The 22,452-nt window shown below is 43.3% G+C and overlaps 1 protein-coding gene across 3 annotated transcripts in view; it reads left to right on the plus strand.

Moving 5' to 3' along the window:
- The window catches only part of ATP2A2 (ATPase, Ca++ transporting, cardiac muscle, slow twitch 2), a 57,810-nt gene extending 38,805 nt beyond the window's left edge, over positions 1 to 19,005 (plus strand). The window contains exons 9-21 of one of the 3 annotated variants that reach the window (XM_010841356.1): positions 1,184 to 1,272; positions 1,904 to 2,006; positions 2,855 to 2,986; positions 8,005 to 8,127; positions 8,218 to 8,436; positions 9,138 to 9,473; positions 10,471 to 10,691; positions 11,113 to 11,315; positions 13,095 to 13,180; positions 13,463 to 13,596; positions 14,160 to 14,277; positions 14,361 to 14,481; positions 18,202 to 19,005. In XM_010841356.1, coding sequence (XP_010839658.1) covers positions 1,184 to 1,272; positions 1,904 to 2,006; positions 2,855 to 2,986; positions 8,005 to 8,127; positions 8,218 to 8,436; positions 9,138 to 9,473; positions 10,471 to 10,691; positions 11,113 to 11,315; positions 13,095 to 13,180; positions 13,463 to 13,596; positions 14,160 to 14,277; positions 14,361 to 14,481; positions 18,202 to 18,215 — 1,899 coding nt within the window. In that variant the 3' untranslated portion in view covers positions 18,216 to 19,005. The other 2 variants (XM_010841355.1, XM_010841357.1) reach the window with 2 other exon arrangements.
- The last annotated feature ends 3,447 nt before the right edge of the window (positions 19,006 to 22,452 follow it).

A 22,452-nucleotide genomic window follows, 5' to 3' on the forward strand; every position in this document is an offset into this window, starting at 1 on the left:
TTGGAAGGAGCTTTCTGCCAAAATTCCTTTTTTAGATGTTGTATCTGCTAGGAAAAAAAACTGTAGGAATGGTGATCTTGCTGCGTGTGACCTTGGACATGAATCTTTTCCTCATTTGACACACCAATTATATGTGTTTGAACTAGAGCCTTTTACCAGGAGTCATCACAGTTTTAAATCCCATTGTATATAATTTTTTTTTAATCCTTTTATCTCACAGCTTTAGTTCAGTTCCCAGGTTGATTTAGTTCTGAGTATACTTTTGAAATGAAGCTTCTGGAATTTAAAAGTATATGCTATATGATAAATCTTATGAGGGAAGGGAAGTTATTTTAAAACAAAATCAGATTTTCTTACAGAGTATGAGTCGGAATGCTCTGAAAAGATTTTTTAAAGCATTACATGGCTCTTTTTTTAACTTGAGTTTAACATGTTAAAAATTCTTTATTGTAGAATGGTTTGATGATTCCAAACTGGACTTCTGAATTACAATTGGAAAGCAAACCAAGAGGGGGGAAAAAATACCCTCACCTTAAAAAACTGGCTCATGTCACTTTATTATTCTGTAAACTTAAGAATTCCTTCCTAGAGCACGCTTCCATGTGTTATCGTCTTGGTAACATCAGTTCATTCAGCTCTGCGGGCTCATTACTGTAGCCATGTGGTTGTGCAGCTTCATAGAAAATGAGCTATTGCCACAATAAAAAGTAAGTGGAAAGGAGTAGAGAAGCAATTTGTCTTATTTTACTTGGGGAATGTTTATGCAACTCTGATATGTGAGTTTATTCTTCCTAGGCTTTTACTCTTAGCTCTAAAGCAGGGATACCTAGGTCACTTTCTCAGCCTGCCATTTGGAATTCTGAGTATTCTAAAAAGTACTACTGAGTCTTTGGAACTGACTGGCCCAGAGTCCTCATAACTTGGTTTTCATGTAGGTTCTCTTTCTCCTCTGCTTGGTGCCATTGCTGCTTATTTATTTAGCACCTCAGTGATGCTGTTTTTCAGACTGTTAGATGAATGGGGAGGCAGTCTTAATAGTGTCTAGTTAGAATAAGGAACAATACTTATCATGCTGAGCTTCGACGCTTAAGTCAGAAGGGCCTTTTGTCTTAGCAAAGGTTATATGCTTCTAGCATATTTTTTTTTAATGTCTTTTAAACACTTAGGCTTTTTTTTTCTGTAGATGTTCATTCTGGACAAAGTTGAAGGTGATACCTGTTCCCTTAATGAGTTTACCATAACTGGATCAACATATGCACCTATTGGAGAAATGTGAGTAAACTTTCCTTGTCTTTTAAAGGCTCCACTTTGGTAGTTTGGTGACTGTACAGACTTGTAGTGTCTCTGAAATGTTCAGATAATTTTCCTGATGTAGTTCATGTGGGTTATCAAAATGGCCTACTTTAAAAAAAAATAAAATTGGTAACACATACCTGAAAATTGATACACAGTTGAAATCGATTGTTTAAGCCAGTGAACCTTTTTCATCTTTTGAAGCCTAAATTTTCAAGTGGGGTTTCTGTTTAGGTGAGTTTTGGGGGTGGTTTTTTATTTTTGTTTGTTTGCCATGCCACACAGTTTGTGGTCTCTTAGTTCCCCAACCAAGAATCAGACCCCAGGCCCCGGCAGTGAGAGCACCAAGTCCTAAGCACTGGACCACCAGGGAATTCCTGATTTTTCCTTATGGATGGATACCAGTGGTGGAGGAATTTCAGTAACTAAGAATTTCTGGTCTTTACTGATATCAGAGACACATTCTGTTACCGTCTCCAGCATCGGATTTCTAGGAGCCATCACTTGAATTCTTTTGAATGTTTGCCAATCTAGAGTACACAAAATTCTAGTTATTAGTAAAAAAATAAAATGACCACAGTTGACCGCTTTATTTTTTTTCTTCGGACAGACATAAAGATGATAAACCAGTGAAATGTCATCAGTATGATGGTCTTGTGGAACTGGCGACAATTTGTGCTCTCTGTAATGACTCTGCTTTGGATTACAATGAGGTGAGCCTCCTCATAAATGAGAAACTAGACCTGGCTGTTTCTAGTTCAAGGGTGCGGTGGGTGGGATGAAAATCTAGCCTTCCTTCCTCCCTTTTTGAAAGTACGAGTTCCTGATTTTATTTGCCCTTTCCATTAAGAGCTTGTCTCTTATCAGAGCCAGCATGATCTACCCAAAGAAAGCTGGGAGCCTTTCATAATGTTCTCTGTGGCTGAGCATTGCAGTTGCTCACCTAGGAGTTGTAGCACACATGATGCTCTCTCCTGTGTGAGCTCAGTTACTGTAAATGAGTGAAACCCAGGACACTTTTTCCTGAAAGTATAGGGTGTTGATCTTGGCTTTTTAAGATGGGTATCATTGCATCCTTGAGGACAGGTTGAGGCTTAGAAGGTTGTTTTGATGATGTTATTATGTAAAATTTAACCAACAGAAAACCTTCCTTCCTTCCTTTTTAAATTATAAACAGTGAGATACATTTTTTGGTTTCTAAAGACAAGCCAGTCCCCAACAGAAACAGAATATAAATTCTATAGAATGATAAATAATGACATGGAATTACAAATACTATTTGCAGGCTCTCATGTTTCAGTTAATACTGTGATTATTTGCTTCTAGTTCTGGGGAATGAAAGACCTAATTATTAGAAGAAGAACAAACACACAGCTGTCCTTTGAGTTCATTTGTACTTATTTGGATCATGTGCTCCAGGATAGGATAAAAATGACCCAAAGAACAATGATGTAATGGAGGACAGAGTGTCCTTCTCTGGAAAAAAGTCATTATTAAAGGAAATTTCCTTGTTTTTACTACTTTTCCCTTTTTGTAATTTGTATGCTTTCAACTATTACAGGCAAAGGGTGTGTATGAAAAAGTTGGAGAAGCTACAGAGACTGCTCTCACCTGCCTGGTAGAGAAGATGAATGTATTTGATACTGAATTGAAGGGTCTTTCTAAAATAGAACGAGCAAATGCCTGCAACTCGGTCAGTATTTGAGCTTGGTGGTGTTCATGCTGCCCATCGCTCCTACCATATGTCCTCAGTCCACCCACTCACTCTCTTATTAGACAACTTACTCTATACTTTATTTCCTCAAACTCTCTCTCAGTGTCTCCTCCATCTTCGCTATAAGATAAATTGATCTGGCCATTTGACTAAGAAAATAAAAGTTGTCAATGGACAGTTTCCATATGCAGCCACCTGTGCTGTGACATGTACTCTTTCTGCTCCCAGTAAAACCCAGCTGCTCCTTGTCCAATAAGCCCCAGCATCTCTCCTGCATTATCAGTCTCCTGTCTCTACTGGATGTTCAGTAGAGAAATAATAGTTGTTTTTTATCTTAAAACTTCTTCACTTAAGCACCCTGCTTCTTTTCCTTCATGGTAAAATGTCTCAAAGAACCGTTTTTATGTATTATTTCACTTTTCCCATTTTCTTGAGTCCACTCCAATCACGCTTTTGCCTCCTTCCAGTCTATCAAAACTTCTTATCAAAGTTGCCCATGACCTTGTGTTAAATGGTGTAATTGTTTATGCAAGTGTAGTACTAAAAGTTCACAGAGCAAAAGTTGACAGAAATAAAAGGTAAACTAGACAGATTTACAATTAGAGTTGGAGATTTTAACACACCTATCTCAAAAATTGATAGAACAAGCAGATGAAAAAAAATCAGGATATGGAGCAACACTTATAATATACTTAACCCTTATTTCTCTTGTGCTGCTCCTAATATGCTTTTCAGATCCATAAGGAACAGTTTACCAGAATACACAATATTGCTGGTCCATGAAGCAAGACTCAACAAATTACAAAGGATTGTACAGACTGTTGTTGACCATGATAGAATTAAACTAGAAATCAATTAAAAAGATACATAAGTTTCCATCTGAAGAAAATGGAAAAACAAATACAAGTAGAAGGAAGTAGGAAATAATAAAGACAAGACCAGAAAGCTGTTCTGAAAATTTTTATATCAGTAAATTTGACAGCATAGAAGAAATCAATAAATCTCTCAGTAGCACAGCTTTCTAAGCTGACATTTTTCTAAGAAAAATGGAATAAACTGTTAAATTAACTGGATCTATAATTCAAAATCTACACTTCCCCTCAAATTATTCAGGCCCAGTTGTGCCAACACTGAAGAAATACAAGTTTTCAGGAAATACAAGTTTCCTGGCTGTCCAGTGGTTAGGACTTGACACTTGCCCTCAAGCTGTACAGTGTGGCCACACCAAAAATGGCAGAGAACGAAACCTTTATCACCAGCATAACCCTGATAGCAAAACCTGACATTGATGTAACTTTCATAATACAGAAGTAGAGATTCTCAGCATAATGTTAGCAAATTAAATCTAGTAGTAATTAAAACTTTGACATGCTGTATTTATTTGAGCAGAATTACTACAACTATGGTGAGTGGAGTAGCAATACGGGGGTGTGTCTTGTTAGGTGTGCGAACACTAGACAAATGTGTGGTCCCTCACCTATTCTCCCTTGCCTGTCGGAGCCCCAGAGCCAGGATTCTCTTAGGCTGAGCAGGGTGGCAGGCAGGGTGGACTGGCCTGTTGAGGAGACCCAGGTGCTGGAGGCCAACCAGATGGTCAGTGTCTGCCAGCAGCTGTTGCAGATGGTTTTACTCAGGTTTAGCTGCACCAAGTGTGTGAGGTCACAGAACCCAGTGACAGTTCATTGCAGGACAGATCCAGCATGTGGCCCCAGAAAGAGCTGGCAGCTCCATGACATGGACCTTGTTCAGGTTGCTCAGGCTCAGGCCTAGTGTTTGCTGACCAACTTGTTGCTTGTGGTCATGGTGATGCCCGCTGAATGGACCTAAGCAATAACCTCTGTTCTAGCCAGAGTGGTGAATGGTTGCTGAGCTGAGAAGCAGAGTAAGCAACATGCGAACAAGATGTTACCATACACGAAGGTCAGGGTGACAGGCAGCGGCAGGTAAAATTAGAATAAGAGGAAGAGAAGAAGCCTAGATGCCCAGAAGCAACTAAAGGAAGCTCAGAAATGGAAGCTGCAGAAGCCAGAGAATAGGGGTTGAAGAGACTATGAGGACAAGCAGGAGCAGAAGAGACCCAGGAGGAAACAAGTCAGGCCCTGGAGTCTGCGTCTGGTCCTGCCCTTGCAGACCTGGAAGCACAGAGCCGCTCTGCAACAGGGTGAACGCCGTCTCCCTGCAGTGCATGCAGGGGGTGTCAGCGCGGTCTGCAGTGGGTCCTCCAGACCTGTTCCCAGTACCCACTGCCTCCCAGCCTTGGAGTTTAGGTTTCTTCAGAGTTGGGCTCTGCTACACACAAGCTCTTAGGGTCAGACCTATATACCTGTCATCTCCAAGGGGCAGCCAGTCAGGGCTTGAGGCTCCTCGTCGTCGCACTTTAGTGCAACTCTTCCTTCAGTCAGGGTTTTCTGGTAGAAGAAAGAAACAGGAGGTTATAAATACAGCCTTCCTAGTTATATATATGGTGACTTTCTTTCATCCTTCCCTGGGTATCGAGAGCAGATGAGGCAGTGTTTTGGGGCAGTAGGGTGGCACCTCACGGCACAGGTAGCCTAAGGTGGGCAGCACTGCACCTGTTAAAGACATCGACTATTTAAACATTTAGTCCCACGCCAAATCTCAGCTTGTAAAAAGGACTTTAGGGCCATCCAGTCCGGTCTCACACTTGCAGGCAGGGAAACAGGCCCTCAGTGACTTGCCGTCTCACAGTGTGAGGGAGAATGAGACTCTAGCACTCTGTTCCCTTTATGTCGGTTTGCCCCTTTGATACTTTCCAGGGAAATCAAAACTCTGCCAGAATGGAGGGTGCCTCAGCTGAAGTATAGAGTCTTTCACAGTGACTCGATTCCTGCTTCACAACCAACAGTCTCGCAGCCACAAGGGTCTCAGGCCTCTCCTGTGGCATCCTGCCCAGACTCATGGTTTCCATGAAACAAGTCCGGGTCCTTTGTTTCTATTTTAGGGAATTCACCACACTTGTCAGTAAGCAAAGCCACATTGTCTGATAGCTCTATTATTAGTTGGTGTTTGACTAAACCCTTCAGAGGCAACCTGAAGGCTGAAGTTTGGAATTGCTTGATGACCTGTAACTACTCCATGAAGGGAAACAACTAGCAGCAATAGAGCAGGACCAGCTTTTAAGGCCGAGTGGCCCCTTGGATAGGACTGTTGGATTTCACAGCCCTGGTCCTGGAAGCAGTGGCTTTGTTCTCTCCACCCAGGATGTATCTAGGTGGCACTAGTGGTAAAGAACCCACCTGCCAGTGCAGGAGAAGTAAAAGATGCAGGTTCCGTCCAACGATTGGGAAGACCCCCTGGAGGAGGGCATGGCAACCCACTCCAGTGTCCTGCCTGGAAAGTCCATGGGCAGACAATACTCAGGGTCACAGAGAGTCAGACTGAAGTGATCGAGCACACAGGATGTATCTGGTGCCAAGGTCACACCTCTCTCAGAGTCACTCACATTCTTGCAGTCTTCCCAGAGCCATTGGTACAAACGCTTAATGGAAACTAAATACATGGGCATTCCCTGGTGGCACAGTGGTTAAGACTCTGCGCTACCTCTGCAGGGAGCACTGGCTTGATCCCTGTAAGATGGCCGTGTGGTGTGTGCCACCAACGAGCCCCACCCTGAAAAAAATAATAAACATATAGATATATAATATATCAGTCAGATAATGTCGAATTTAGTGATTGTCCTTTTATTGCTCTGGCTGAGAGGATGGCTTTATTCTACTCATAATTGCCTCTGTTGGATGCTGAGGTTCTTTGGGATTTTTACAGTTATTAAATGTTTGTCTGAATGAGGGGAAAATCCATGTAATTCACCACATAATTGAATAAAGGCAGAATATCATAAGATCATTTAATTCAGAAAAGGCATCTGATAAAATTTAATCTTAGTTTATGATAAAAACTAAGCAAGCATCTTCTGGCTGATGGTGTAATTACACAAAGTTAACATTCCTAATGGGCTCAGAGAATTTACTCTCAACATTTCTATTCAGTGTAGTCCTGGCAGCCCTAGTTCATGTAATAAGGTAAGAAAAAGAAAGCCAACAAAAAATTGGAAAGGATAAATAAAGTATGTTGATTTTTATGGTAATATGGCTATATATAGAGATAAACCAATGGAATCTGAATCTAAAGGTTAATTCTCAGTTTTTGTTTTACCTGAGCTGTCAGTTTATCCTCTCAGTCTCTCCCTCCCTAAGAGAGTCCTTTACTTGTTCTCCCCCCAACCCCATCTCCTTGGCTGTATCTTCCAAGAGGCTCCAGGGCCCAGGCCTCGGCTTTTCTGTCTGCAGTTATACTCCCTTGAACTCTTCTCTTCTTATGACTTTAGATATTGTCACTATGCTGACATCTAATATAGCCACTAGCTGTCTATAAAGTATTTAAAATATTGAAGTGGTGTGGTGTCCCTTGCCCTTCCTTCGGTTAATTCTTAACATAACTGCCAGAGCATGAAACTCTCCTTTGTCTTCCCGTTTTACTTGTTATTAAAAAAGCCGGATGCCTTACAGTGACTTTGAGGATGCTACAACCTGCTTCTGCAACCCCTGCTATTAACCCCGAACCTTTCTTGCAAACTCGCTTCTAGCCATGTTGCCCTGGAGGCTCCTTGAACTGCTTGGTCACGTCAGTCTGCATAATGTTCTCTCTGCTCACACTCACACATCGTTCATGTTTTTACTCAAATATTGCCTTCTCAGTACTGTATGTAAAATTGTAACCTAGACATACATAATTTTCTCTTCCTTGCTTATTTTAAAATTTTTTCTCCATGGCACTTATAATCTACTTTCACATTCTGGTACGTCTTTCCCAGACTAGAGGGTAAGTTTTATGAGGGTGGGAACTCGTCTGTTTATTGTCTATTGCTACATCTCCATTGCCTGTCACATAATAAGTATTTAGTGAATGTTTAACTGTTAAAAGTCAAAAGTTTATAGAAATTGCTATCCAATAATATTCCATATATGTTCTCTTTATAGGTCATTAAACAATTGATGAAAAAGGAATTTACTCTAGAGTTTTCACGCGATAGAAAATCAATGTCAGTTTATTGTACACCAAACAAACCAAGTCGGACATCAATGAGCAAAATGTTTGTGAAGGCAAGTACAGCAGACTGCAATTAAACGTTCTTACCAGGATTAGAATCCCGAGTGAGCCAGTAAGTAAAATTATTGTTCTAACATTTCCAGGGTGCTCCTGAAGGTGTCATTGACAGGTGTACCCACATTCGAGTCGGAAGTACTAAAGTGCCCATGACTCCTGGAGTCAAGCAGAAGATCATGTCTGTCATTCGGGAATGGGGCAGTGGCAGTGACACACTGCGATGCCTGGCCTTGGCCACTCACGACAACCCACTAAGGAGAGAAGAAATGAACCTTGAGGACTCTGCCAACTTCATCAAATACGAGGTTCGCTCATGAAAAGCTTCACCCGCACCCTGCACATTCACTGTGTTTAGGTAGCACTCCTTCAATAAAAGGTCAGATGAGTTTCGATTTTGCTGAGAAAGGGGTGTGGTTATTTGTTTTCCTGCAGGCCGAACGTATCATCTTTATAATTTTAAGTTGCTGCTTCAAACACACACAGTTAACAGTTTAATACAGGCCTGTTACTTTCAAAGTACAATCAAGGCTAAAAACCTGCTTTGCTGCTCTCATGTACCTTAAGATAATTTAAAAATTGGGGACATTTTCAAAATATTCATTAATTAGTGACTCAAATTGTTCACGTGGAAAGATCCTGTCTACTTCTGCTCTTGGAATTCTTTCCTTTCGGGTATGTGGCTTCCTGAAGTCTTGAACAAGGAAGTTTCAAGTTCAAATTTGATACTATGGGTCACTGATTGGCTGCTGTCAATATGTTCCTATTCTTCAGTATATTTTTTCTTTAAGAATATTATTAATGAAAGCTCAAGAATTATTTGGTGTCAAGAATGTAGTGATATTTTTGCTTCTGATTTATTAGAGTTAATACTGTTCTTCATTGGATTTACATTAACAATCAGTGGTGTGAATTTTGCCATAAGAAAATGCAGAAACCTTTGCTCTCCGCACTAAGGGGGAAAAAACAGAATTTCCTGTATTGACATAAGGTGATTATTTCACCATAGACCAATCTGACTTTCGTTGGCTGTGTGGGCATGCTGGACCCTCCGAGAATTGAAGTGGCCTCCTCTGTGAAGCTGTGCCGGCAGGCAGGCATCAGAGTCATCATGATCACGGGTGACAACAAGGGCACTGCTGTGGCCATCTGCCGCCGTATTGGCATCTTCAGGCAGGACGAGGACGTGACAGCCAAGGCCTTCACAGGTCGCGAGTTTGATGAGCTCAGTCCTTCAGCCCAGAGAGAAGCCTGCTTGAATGCTCGCTGTTTTGCTCGAGTTGAACCTTCCCACAAGTCTAAAATTGTAGAATTTCTTCAGTCGTTTGATGAGATTACAGCTATGGTGAGTGTCTGTAGACATGTACAGGTAACAAACTGCACGAACACAGCAGATTCTAATTCTGATCATTAAATTTTTAGTAATAGGTCCCATATTTGGAAATTCTTTTTTTGTCATGATCTGGGCTGTTTCTCAAGGATTCTATTGGCATGCAAGATTCTGGGGAAGTTTAAGACCTAGAAGCCTGCGTCAGTCACAGGGGACGTATTTGCCATGGTTAAAATGTATGTGTTGTATCTCACATTTCTAAAAGCCGATTTAGGACCTAACTACGCGATATTCTATCACACACTTGGAAAACCTCGCCTGAAGTGAGATGGTACTGGTGATGTGTTCTCTGAGAACAGCTTGTTGATGAAGCATCTCCCATAGTCTTCCTTGCATCTGATTTTTCACCAAGATGTTAACATTGTGTCATGCTTGCGTTTGCTGCTTGTCTGTGAAACTTTTCAGTTTTTAAAACAATTTTGTTGCTAAAAACCAGCTGTTCTAGTTGTCTTCCTCTTTCCTCCCCTTCCGTTCTTTCTCCAAGGAAAGCACCATTCTGGATTCAGTACTGGGTGTTCAGTAAAAGTATAGAAAACATACACGGGAATGATAGTTTTCTATCTGTAGACAATATTTAAGTATTTTTGGCCATAAATGGCATATTATAGTTTATGTATTTGTCTGCATTTGCTCTATTTGAGATTTATCCATATGGATACACGTATTTTGTTGTTTTGTTTGGTAAAATAAGTAGTAACAGTTTGAAGACCCCTTTGTTCTACTTCCTCTGAAGTGTCACCTGTAAGTTCATTTGGCAGTTTCACATTTCCCAGGTTAAAATGTGTTCTGTGACACCAGCTTACAAAAACAAAAACTCTCCCAGAAAACTTAGTTGCCCAGAGGCCCAACAGCTCCATTCATTCCCTGGCTTCGGGATGGCCAAGTGATTGTTGGCAATGTGTGTATTAGGTAACAGGTGTGCAAATCAGTGGTGGGTTTCTTGGCCTTTCAGACTGGAGACGGTGTAAATGATGCTCCTGCTCTGAAGAAATCTGAGATCGGCATTGCTATGGGCTCTGGCACCGCTGTAGCTAAAACAGCCTCTGAGATGGTCCTGGCTGATGACAACTTCTCCACCATTGTGGCTGCCGTGGAGGAAGGACGGGCCATATACAACAACATGAAGCAGTTCATCCGCTACCTCATCTCATCTAATGTCGGGGAGGTTGTCTGGTGAGTCCCCGTGGCAGACTGTGCGTCTCCCTCGGCTGGTGGTTCATGTGGCAGCAGCTTTGCTCTCGGTGCAGTGGGAGGGGTGGGCGGCAGGTGGAGGGTGAGGCCCTAGTGGAGGTAAAGGTGCTCCTCTGGCCCCCAGGAGGGCTGCCTGCGACTACCGCAGTGTGCAGAGGACACACTTGAACAGAGAAAGGGGTTTGAATTAACTGTATAATATGACATCAAATTCTTGGCCTTCTAAAAGTTAAGTTAATTTGGAATTTGGGTATAATAAACGTTTTATGATTACTCAGGGGAAAAGTTATTTCAAGTAATCGTTGCTGTCCACCAATTTTTATGGGAGAGGAGGGGATGTTGATGTTAAATAGTGGGCAAAAATAATTTGGGGTCTTTCTCTTCTTTCCTTGGGTGGACACAGTATTTTCCTAACAGCAGCCCTTGGATTTCCTGAGGCTTTAATTCCTGTCCAGCTGCTCTGGGTCAATCTGGTGACAGATGGCCTGCCTGCCACTGCCCTGGGGTTCAACCCTCCTGATCTGGACATTATGAACAAACCACCCCGGAACCCAAAGGAACCACTGATCAGTGGGTGGCTCTTTTTCCGTTACCTGGCTATTGGCTGTGAGTATGGTTTTTTATATTATTTTTAAAAAAATACTATTTATTTGGCTGCATTGGGTCTTAGTTTGCGGCATACAGGATCTTTCGTTGCGTCATACAAACTCTTGCGGCATGTGGGATCTAGTTCCTGACGAGGGATCGAATCCCAGCCCCTGCACTGGGAGCATGGAGCCTTAGCCACTATATTATTGACTTTTAAACAAAACGTTTATGAGTCCAAACATTTCATAAATTCATCCCTTAAAAGCACATTTTTTTTTTTCTATCCCCATATTAGGGTAGCACAATATGGCAGCTGTCCTCTTTCAGGTTAATGAGCTATGTATCCAGTTTACAGTAAGGTTAGTCCCTCGTTTTAGGGCTTTTGTTCTTCCTTTGGCCTTTGTGAATTAGGTTCTCAGATTTAACCCATGGGCAAAGGAAATAACAGGGGCAACTCAGGCCTTACCTCACCAAGACTCCCTTTCCCTGAGTGAGAGCAGGGTCCTGTGCATTTATCAGCAGTGTTGGCTCTTCTGCATGTGTTGTCACTGTCCACCTCATCCTGACCCAGGATGCTGCTTCTCTCTCTCTCTCTTCGTAGGTTAGGAAAGTGAGGTCCAGAGAGGCTAAATGACGTCCCTAGGATCCCACAGGGCTTCCCTGATGGCTCCGTGGGTAAAGAATCTGCCCACAATACAGGAGACACAGGAGACGCAAGTTTGATTCCCGGGTTGGGAAGATCCCCTGGAGAAGGGCATGGCAACCCAATCCAGGATTCTTGTCTGGAGACTCCCATGGACAAAGGAGCCTGGCAGGCTAGAGTCCAAAGGGTCGCAGAGTCAGACACGACTGAGTGACCGCACACCCACAGGGTCCCATAGGAGACTCTTTCAGTAAATTGACGTGACTTAACACTCAGAGCGTAAAACAGGAGGACTCTCAGCCAGCCAGTGCCCCAGCAGCAGTCTCTCACGTGGCTTCCCAGCAAACGGATCTGTCTTACGTATTTACTTCCGCAAGTGATGCTGTGCTGTAAGCGGCTGTGTCTGAGCCTTGTCGTTGCATTGTTCTCCCTCTTTGTTGGGTAGTTCTGTGTCGGTACACCACCTGCCCACTGTTTTGTTGCGATTGCTGGGCTAGAGGGTATGCACGCTTGGACCTTGAGTGGCTACTACTGCACTGGGACAGTCTATTCGCAAGTCCCCGTATTCTCTGCTACCCTTTGTTGCTTCTTTGTAATTTGAATTCAAAAGTAATTGGGGGCGGGGATAGTCCCAGAAGTGGCTTTGAGCACTGTCGTGTGCTTAGTGTTCTGCACTAACTGCTCTAGTGGCCTTTCCATGTGGGGGTTCTGCCAGGACTCTGATGGAGCAAAGACACTAGAGTGTCACTGGAAACCTAAGTTTGCCAAGCAGTCATGGAGGGGTGATCTGGTGCTCTAGCACAGTGTGGCATCACATGGACGACAGGTACCCGAGCCTTAACGTACTGGCTGCTGGTTAGAGAGGGCATGACTGGTGTAAAGGTCCTCCCAATTCTAGTAGTTCTAGCAGGTTCTTTCCTCACAGATTCTCAAAGGAGAAGCTGCCTAGTTCTTCTGCACCACAGACATCCCCTCATTGTGGAGACCCTCTAACTGCTTTAGCTGATGCGAGTTAGCAGGTGCTGGTGGCGGCACAGGCTCAGTGACCCCACGTCTCTGCTCTCCGTCCCGGGGGTTGGCCCATGAGGCAGTACCTGCACAGATGCTGCAAGCTGTGAACCCCACGTGTATTAGCGTCGTGATATTTGTTCCAGGTTACGTTGGCGCTGCTACGGTGGGTGCTGCCGCGTGGTGGTTCATTGCTGCCGAGGGTGGTCCAAGAGTGTCCTTCTACCAGCTGGTACGTAGCCATCTTTCTTTCTGTACCTTAAATGCAGATGCATTGTAAGCCTTCACGTACAAGGGTGTCCTTGAGCTTTCTGTGGTTTGGATGTCTGTCAAATACTCTTAAGAACTGAACAATAAGCAGTTGCATCTAAGATTGTTCTGAAAGACCAGGGCTTCTCTGGGAAATGGGGTGAGGTCGTGTGTGGGGCTGTGTTCTGGGCTTAGTGTGGAATGTGTGTGGACCTTGGAAATGTCTTTGGCTGATTGGGAACTTGGTGTCGGGCTTTTGTTGCAGAGTCATTTCCTACAGTGCAAAGAGGACAACCCGGACTTTGAAGGCGTGGATTGTGCGGTCTTTGAATCCCCATATCCAATGACAATGGCGCTCTCTGTTCTAGTAACTATAGAGATGTGCAACGCCCTCAACAGGTCCGTGACTCTTGTTAACGTGCCGGGGGATTGTGTGTGTCATGGTTGATTTAGAGTCATAGGAAAGCTCTGCCCTCCCCAAAAGGAAGAACAAGCAGCACCGGTTTTAAGAGCTTAAGTCATCATCGCCTCCAGGAAGCAGTGGGAGTGCTTAGCCACATGTTCCTTAAGAGACAGCAGAGGCCAAAAATAGGGACTTCAGTGCCCACAGGGAAGGAGCTGTTGCCCTTTAGCATCAAGACAGACGGTATCATCTAATTATGCCAGTGACAAAAATGGAAATTTCAAAATAGCCTAAGTGTCAAGGGCAATTGAGAGCAGCTTTGAACCCACTGAAATAAGATCACTCTGCCGAAGCCTAGATTTAAGTTGAAATCTGTCCTACATCTGAATGTTATTCCTTAACTTTGCCACCGTAGAAACTTAATACAATTAGGTCAGTGGGCAATGCCAAGGCAGCCGTCGACCTTACTGAAGTGTGATTCCGAACAGACTCTGTCAGTGAGGGCACATGCCTTTGCCCTTTGGTGGGCATATTTCACCTGCCTCTCCTTGTTCCACAGCTTGTCTGAAAACCAGTCCTTGCTGAGGATGCCCCCTTGGGAGAACATATGGCTCGTGGGCTCCATCTGCCTGTCGATGTCGCTCCACTTCCTAATCCTTTACGTGGAACCCTTGCCAGTAAGCAGTGTGGGGAGCCCGTTTGGGGCCTGTCTGCCTGTCCAGCAAGTTGGGGAGCTTGATGAGGTTTCTTTGTGTTTCAGCTTATTTTCCAGATCACACCGCTGAATTTGACCCAATGGCTGATGGTGCTGAAAATCTCCTTGCCTGTGATTCTAATGGATGAGACCCTCAAGTTTGTGGCCCGCAACTACCTAGAACCTGGTAAAGAGTGTGTGCAGCCTGCCACCAAACCCTGCTCGTTTTCGGCATGCACCGATGGGATCTCCTGGCCCTTTGTGCTGCTCATAATGCCCCTGGTGATCTGGGTCTATAGCACAGACACTAACTTTAGTGATATGTTCTGGTCTTGACTGACAGTTTTGCATAAAGAAGATGTTTAACTTAATCAATTAATTTTTTATTGTTTAAAGCAACTGTCTATTTCTGCTGAACTTTCACATGAACATATTGGCTGGGGGAGGAAGTTTCATATTCTAGATTTTGTTTTGCTTTTTCTGACTTCAGTGGGGCAAGATTTTCCTTTTTTATACACATAATTAAAGTGTCCATTGACATGTACAGAGAACTAACACTATTTTATGCAAATATTTTTTTGTAGATGAAAAAAAGCATGTACAGTGTTCTGTTTAATACTCATCCTTGTAAAAAAAATAGTTGAGCCAGCAGACATTGTCAGCAAATTAATTGGCAGCAGATTTTAGGAAGTGAATGTGTGTGGTTTTTTTCTAAAACTAAATAGCATGTATTGTGTCTTTTGCATGATCATCTGGATTTAATCTGAGATCACAGTCTAATTTTTATTCATAAGCCAATTTTTCTGCACTGAGCAGAGTACTGCTACCTCAGTCAGTATTTTTTGGTTTGCCACCCCTCCACCCCTCAGCCCTGTGTTCACCTCCACCCCCACCCTGCTCGCTGCTTCTCCTGTAGGGTTTTGATGGTTCTGTTTACATCAGTCTTAACAAGAGGTATGCTTGTTCTCGCTTGTGCAGAAAACATTGTTCCAGATTCAATCGACTGGGTTCATGTCCCCTCACATAGTTTTTAAGGTTATTTATTTAAATGTCTAATGTATTTTATTGTAACAGATATTGTTTTGCCAACATTGCCTATTTCAGTGGCACTTCACAATCTAGTTTAAAAAGAAAAATAAAACATTTTAAATGGACAGAGAAAAATAACCGTCTTGTTTTTAACTATTAAGTGGCTTAGTTCTCTTAGGTTCTTAGCTCAGAATTATTTACTGTGCTCGAGGGGAAGAAGGATCCTGTTCTGCTGCGTAGGTCATTGTAGGAATTTTATTTTTGGTGTATAGGCGCTAATTGTCATTTGTGATACGTTTTTATGCAAGTTTCTGCTGGCCTATTTTAGCCTGGTGTAGAGGACATAAGGGGGTGTGTGTGTGTGTGTGTGTGTGTGTGTTTTGTAAAATTTGTAAATAGCACATGACCAAATGAACATATTGTATAGAACTATTTTTATTTGAATGTGGCACTAACCACCACCATTGTTACTATGATAAATGTTTGCGCATGTTCGAGATCAGTCTTACCAACAGTGTATAAGTCATTAACAGTCCTAACTGTGGTGTTTTCCTCCAATGCCTTCCAACATCCATCAACTAACGTGAGTATTCCCTGGAATTTGGATGCTTTAGCCTAAAGGTGACTGCCACTAAATGAGCTGGCTGTATAAGACACTGATGAGTCAGGCACCCTGAGAGGAGCGGGTACACGATACATGGCACCTGTGGGCTGGAGTGGCTGCTCTAGATGCCACCCACTACCTTGGACAGCGGCACAGCCAGGTGTCAGGGAGGACCTGGGGGAAGACAGAGTAGTTCTGCTTTGGTCAGACTGACAGGTACCTTCACAAACGCTGAGATGCAGATCACAGGAAAACTTGTCAGTTTCTTTGATCTTTGTTAGCGGCAAGGACTGGTCCCAGAATCTTGCTACCTGGATCATTAAAAAGCAAAAAGCAAGCGAAAGCAAGTAACTGAACCAGTAAACTCATGCATCATTTTGTTCTCCCCACCCGGTCACACCACACAGCTTGCAGGATATTTTGAACTAGGGCTCCAGCAGTGAGAACAGAGTCCTAACCACTGGGTCACTGGGGAATTCCCTGGTTCATTTTTAAGTAGGCCATCTTTTTCTACCTTCTGGGTCATATCCTTTGTAGCTAAGACTTATCTTTTCTCTCCAGGGTACATTAAAGCAGTTACTAGACCACAGCCGAGCATTAGCCAAAGTGAAGGGCCTAGGCAGTACATATTCATGCTGGTAGCTCCCTCCGTGTGAAGCCCCTCGTGTTCTCGTGGGTACCTGAAGACCCGGATACAGGGCCAGCTGAATAACATGTAAATGCTGCGAGTATGAGGAAGGTTAACAGGTATCAAGCAGAACAGGGTGCTGCCAAAGTTTAAGAGGTTTCCGTGTACGGGGTAGAAAGGGCACATGGAGACGGATTCTTAACGCAGAGTCCTGGTCTGGCTCCCTGAGGCCTCAGAGGAAAGGGAAGCTGGTTTGCTTGGCAGAGACTATAGGAGGTACGTTTTGCCAACTTTAGCATTATGAATTGCAGAAAGAAACAAGTTGAGCAAATCAAATGCAAGGAGTGTGTCTTGGCTACAAACCAAACCAGGATGTCTGAGCTTGTTGGGTGGGGTGCTATTCAATGGTCAACTTTTCCTGACTCAGTTCCTTGATGATTTATTGGCCTTTACAGAAGTTTAATGGTATGGGTGGCTGTTGCCCTGTGGTTTCTCAGCTTCAGGCCTGTCCAATCCACAGGTGGTTTGGGCACCCACTTCCCTCAACCCAGACAGCTGGGAGTCAGGGAGACCTGGTGCTACAGAGCCCCTTAGCTGCTCTGCTTCAGGCTTTGCCACCAAAAACCATGTCCACACTGGCACCTCCTCAGTAGTTGGTGCTGCTGTGGGCACATCCCTGGCCCCTGAACTTGTGGGGAGCAGGAGGAGTCCAGCCATCCTCACCAGGTACCTGCAAGGAAGGCAGTGTCGGCCTCATCCTCCCTGCCCATGGACTCACAGGCAGCTCTTGCCTGAAACTTGCTCTAGGTTCTTTCCTGTCAGCAAGTAGGCTGAAGGCCCATCCCCTCAGTGTTTTGGTTTTTGCCACCCCATACCCAGACTGACCTCTTTCCTTTGCCCAGGAAATGGCATTCTTACATGTTCCCTAAATGGGGTGCCATGCCAGCAACTCATTCTGCATCTCCATAGAGCAGGTGGCACGCTGGGTAGGAAGAGCTGCACGAGCTCAGACACAAGCAGGGCAACTGCCACCTTCCCTCACAAGTGGCTGCTTCCATTTACCTCAGACTGGGGCCCAGACCCCTGCATGTCCATGTGGTGGGCAGACCTCAGGAATATCTGAGACCACAAGCCTTAGCTCAGTGTCTGCCAGGCCTGCTGTGTTTGCAATGTGCATACAGCACACTGAAAAACCACCACCCGGCAGTTAACAATTGAGGGTAATCTGCAGCCTTTTTTCTTGAAAGGGAACAGTGATAAGCAGTTCCCCTTCAAGGACTGGGTCTGGCTGGGCCTGCAGCCCAGAGGCTGGTCCCGAGGGAAGGAAGGGATAGGAGCTAGAGGCTTGGCGCTGATTACCATACTGCTCACTCTGCTTGGCCTTCCTCACCCCCTGCACTGCTAACCAAGGACTTTCTCAACTTCTGTTAAACCTGAAGCGATTAAGTGTCTGCCTGGTGGGATACTCTGTAGCCAAATGACAGGAGGGGCCTGTGAGTTAATCAGAAATGCTGGTCTGAAATCTTAAAAGATCAAACTGAACATTGCTTTTCATCTGTCACTATTAATCCCAGTCTTAAATTAGTTATTCTAACATTTCCTCCCCATATTTCATAAAGCTGATTTCCTCTCTCTTTCCTTTTCAGCAATACTGGAGTAACCGCTTCCTAAACCATTTTGCAGAAATTTAAGGGTGTTCAGTTGCGTGCATGTGCGTTTTTTAGCAACACATCTACCAGCCCTCTGCATGATTGATGTTGGGGGAAAAAGAAAATTAGAAAAAAGTCCCCAACTTGTTGTGTGTTATGTGGAGGAAACGTGTATTACCAGTGGGGTTTTAGCTTTTGAATCAAAATAATAACAAATGTACAATTTAACTTAATGAATCAGAAAGCCTCTCCAGAGAAGTCTGGTTTCTTTGCTGCAAGAAGAATGAGGTTCTGAAACCTTATCCAAGAACTTAGAAGCCATCAGCCAAGTCTCCGTATTTCTCTGTGCAAAATATAGCTTAAATAAATGTACAATATTCAATTGTAATGCATGCCTTCAGTTGTAAGTAGCCAGATTTCTCTATGGTGTCATTGAAACATGCTACTTTTTAATTGGCCCTGTACAGTTTGCTTATTTATAAATTTATTGAAAACACTACAGGTGTTGAGTGGTTAAAAATGTAGGCTTCTAGTTCATAACTTCAGTTATTTTCCTGAGTGTGCAAACAGCTATTTTGCACTGTATTAAATGTAATTTATTTAATGAAATCAGAAGCAGTAGACAGATGTTGGTGCAATACAAATATTGTGATGCATTTATATCAATAAAATGCTAAACGTCAGTTTATCACAACGCATGTTTGACTTTAGACTGTAAATAGAGATCAGTTTATTTCTGTGCTGGTAACAAGCATTGCACAGACATGGTTTCAGGTAAATAAATCTATTCTACGATAAGTTCACAGTGTGCTGTTGACTGTTCTCCTGTGGGAGGCGTGGGTGGGTGATGGGCACTAAGGGCCTCCAACCCTGGCACCCTGTGCCCTTGGGTAGATAAAAGGGACAGGAAGTTCCTGTTGACTCTATGCCAGTAGGAGAGCAGAGTGGTAGAAGGTCTGCTTGTGTGACATGAGAGCTATAGAATATTCCTGTCCTGGCTCCACTACCTCAAGTATGAGGAGAAGTATGTGTGTCGTCAGTGGGGTTTTCAGAGAGAATGATCATGATTTAAAAGCTGTCAGCAGCTTGGGAACTATAATGATGGAGAGATGCTTGTAATACTACTCATATCAAAATTAAAATTTCGTACATACCCACTAGATAGAGAAAAGAACTAAGTAACTCAGCTGTACTCAGTTTTTAAATAACTGAAATCAACTCCACATACATGGGGAAAAAAGATTTTGGGGGGATGGGGGGATATTTGACTTAACATCTATTTTGATGTCCCAGAAGTACTGACTTCCAGAACACACTCACTATCTACTACTGCCCACAGCTTAGTGCTGTCCTGGAGAGTCACTACAGTCAGACAAGAGAAGGGAAAACGCCTGGGGGCAAACAAAAGGGAGCAGTGGTCCTCCGGGATCAATGAGAACCCTCACTTGTAGGAATGTATGAATGTACGCAAGTCATGCGTTTTGATGCTAGACTGATTCTAATGAAAATGATTAGCAAATGTAAGAATAGCAAGGAAGCAGTACCAAACCCCAGCAGTAAAGCTATAATCATTAAATGCATTGTCTAGCTTAGTACATGAAAGCTGGGCTATCCATTTTGTCAGTGTTTATTCTGGGGGGAAAAAAGACCATGTCTCCTTAGACTCAATCAAATGGATCAAAAGATTTGAAAAATTAAGTTACACTGCTAAAGAAAAATGGCCAAGTCATATAAACAAAAGAACTTACATAAATTCACAATCAGATACCATTTCACACCCATCGACTGACCAAAAAAAAAAAATGGGTCTTCTAATACCAAGGACGGGGAGACTGGGGATGTCATCTGGTAAATTTACAGATGCTGTTAACATATAACCTCACAGGTCCTTACCTTAGAGAATTCCTCACAAGTGCTGGAAGAGCCATACTAAGATGTTTCTAAAAGCACTGGAAACAAGCTAAATGACCAACAATAGGAAAATAAGGAAGCATGCTTGAGATATGTTGAAATCACTCTGCATCAATGAAACTGAATAAACCCCGGCATCAAGAGCTAATATCAAGTACAGTGTATATTAAGATACACAAAACAAAAACCACATCAGCCTTTTTGTTATTGGCCACACTGCCCAGCATGCAGGATCTTAGTTTCCCAACCAGGGATCAAACCTGTGTCCCCTGCATTGGAAGCACAGCCTTAACCACTGAACTACCAGGTAAGTCCATAGCCATATCAGACTCTATGCCAAGCCATGTGCACTAGCTTCCCTGATGATAAAGTCCAGCGCACAGAAAGCTAAACAGCCAGGTGGTGGATTCACTCAGTGCAAGCTTCTCACCTTTGTGGCCTGGAAGTAAACAGGTCAGTTACAAGTTCACAGACAGCCACAGGAACAGGAAGTGAGCAGTCAGTGGTTCCAAGAGGGAGGGAGAGCAGTTTCATTTAAGTAATGCTTGGATGTTACATACATAGGGGTTCATTGTGCCTGTCTGCAAGTCCGAGTTGTTTTTTTAAATATAAAAGTACCAAGGAGGAGGGGGAAAAAACAGGAGAAAACATGGAAATGAAAAGACTCTAAGCATAATACAAAATCCCAGATGAGTGATAAACTGATCACATAAAAATGTAAATTTTGGGGGGTAGAGTATACCTCTCTGGAGTTAACTGTTGAATCACTAAGTCATGCCTGACTCTGACCTCCATGGACTTGCAGCCTGCCAGGCTCCTCTGTCCATGGGATTTTCCAGGCAAGCGTACTGGAGTGGGTAGCCATTTCCTTCTCCAGAGGATCTTCCCAACCTAGGGATCAACCCACATCTCCTGCACTGGCAGGAGGATTCTTTCCCACTGAGCCACCAGGGAAGTCTCTCACATATAATTAGCAAAGATCAAACTTTGATGTTCTCTCTTCTGCAGCTGCCGTTAGGAAGCAGCTCATGCTGATGGTAAAAATATAAATTGGCCCAACATCCAGAGGGCAGTTTGACAATATCTATGACATTTTTAAGGGCTTCCCAGGTGGTACTAGTGGTAAAGAACCTGCCTGGAACCTGCCTGCCAACGCAGGAGATGTAAGAAATGCAGGTTCGACCCCTGAGTTGGGAAGATCTGAAGGAGGACATGGCAACCCACTCCAGTATTCTTGCCTGGAGAATCCCATGGATAGAACACCTGGTGGGCTGCAGCTCACAGGGTCACAAAGAGTTGGACACAACTGGAGCAACAACACATACATGCTCAATGACATTCTTAAACATCCAGACCCTTTGACCAAGCACTTCACTTTGGTGAAATCCTCCCCCGTGTTCACAGACACAATCCTGCTACACTACTGTTAGCAAAAGATTGGAAATAACCGGCATGCCCATCAATAAACAAGTTAGCTGTTAACCATGGAATATTACACAGCCTTCAGAAAACCCAGGGTTAGATCTATGAGTCAACAAGGAGTGATATCCAATATACATTGTTTGCCCAATGAATATAGGTCCATCCATGCTGTTGCAAATGGAAAAAGTTCATTCTTTTCTTATGGCTGAGTAATTTTCTACTGTTATATTCCATATCTTGATACATTTATCTACTGATGGGTATTTGGGTTGCTTCCATATATAAAAACGTCCCACCCAAGAGCAGCAAAATATACACTCAAGTACATATGGAACATTCTCCAGGATAGAGTAATAAACCAAGGGTTGCTGGTAAATCATGTCCAACTCTGCAACCCCATGGACTGTAGCCCACCAGGCTCTTCTGTCCATGGGATTCTCCAGGCAAGAATACTGGAGTGGGTAGCTGTTCCCTTCTCCAGGGGATCTTCCCAACCCAGGGATCAAACCCAGTCTCCCACATTGCAGGCAGATTCTTTACCATCTGAGCTACCAAGGAACCCCCAAAATTTAAGAAAACAAGTCATAGCAAGTATCTCTTCTGACCCACAATGCTATGAGACCAGAAATCAACTATAAGGGGGAAAAAAACAGCAAAAGGAAAACGTGGAGACTCAATATTCTCAAAATGCTCAAAATCCTTCAAGCTAGGCTTCAACATTAAGTGAACCAAGAACTTTCAGATGTACAAGCTGGATTTAGAAAAGGCAGAGGAACCGGAGATCAAATTGCCAACATTTGTTGGATCATAGAAAAAGCAAGAGAATTCCAGAAAAACATCTGCTTTACTGACTATGCAAAAGCATCTGACTGTGTGGACCACAACAAATTGTGGAAAATCCTTAAAAATATGGGA

The sequence above is a fragment of the Bison bison genome, unplaced genomic scaffold (assembly GCF_000754665.1).
Source record: "Bison bison bison isolate TAMUID 2011002044 unplaced genomic scaffold, Bison_UMD1.0 scf7180017864160, whole genome shotgun sequence".
NCBI classification, from domain to species: domain Eukaryota; kingdom Metazoa; phylum Chordata; class Mammalia; order Artiodactyla; family Bovidae; genus Bison; species Bison bison.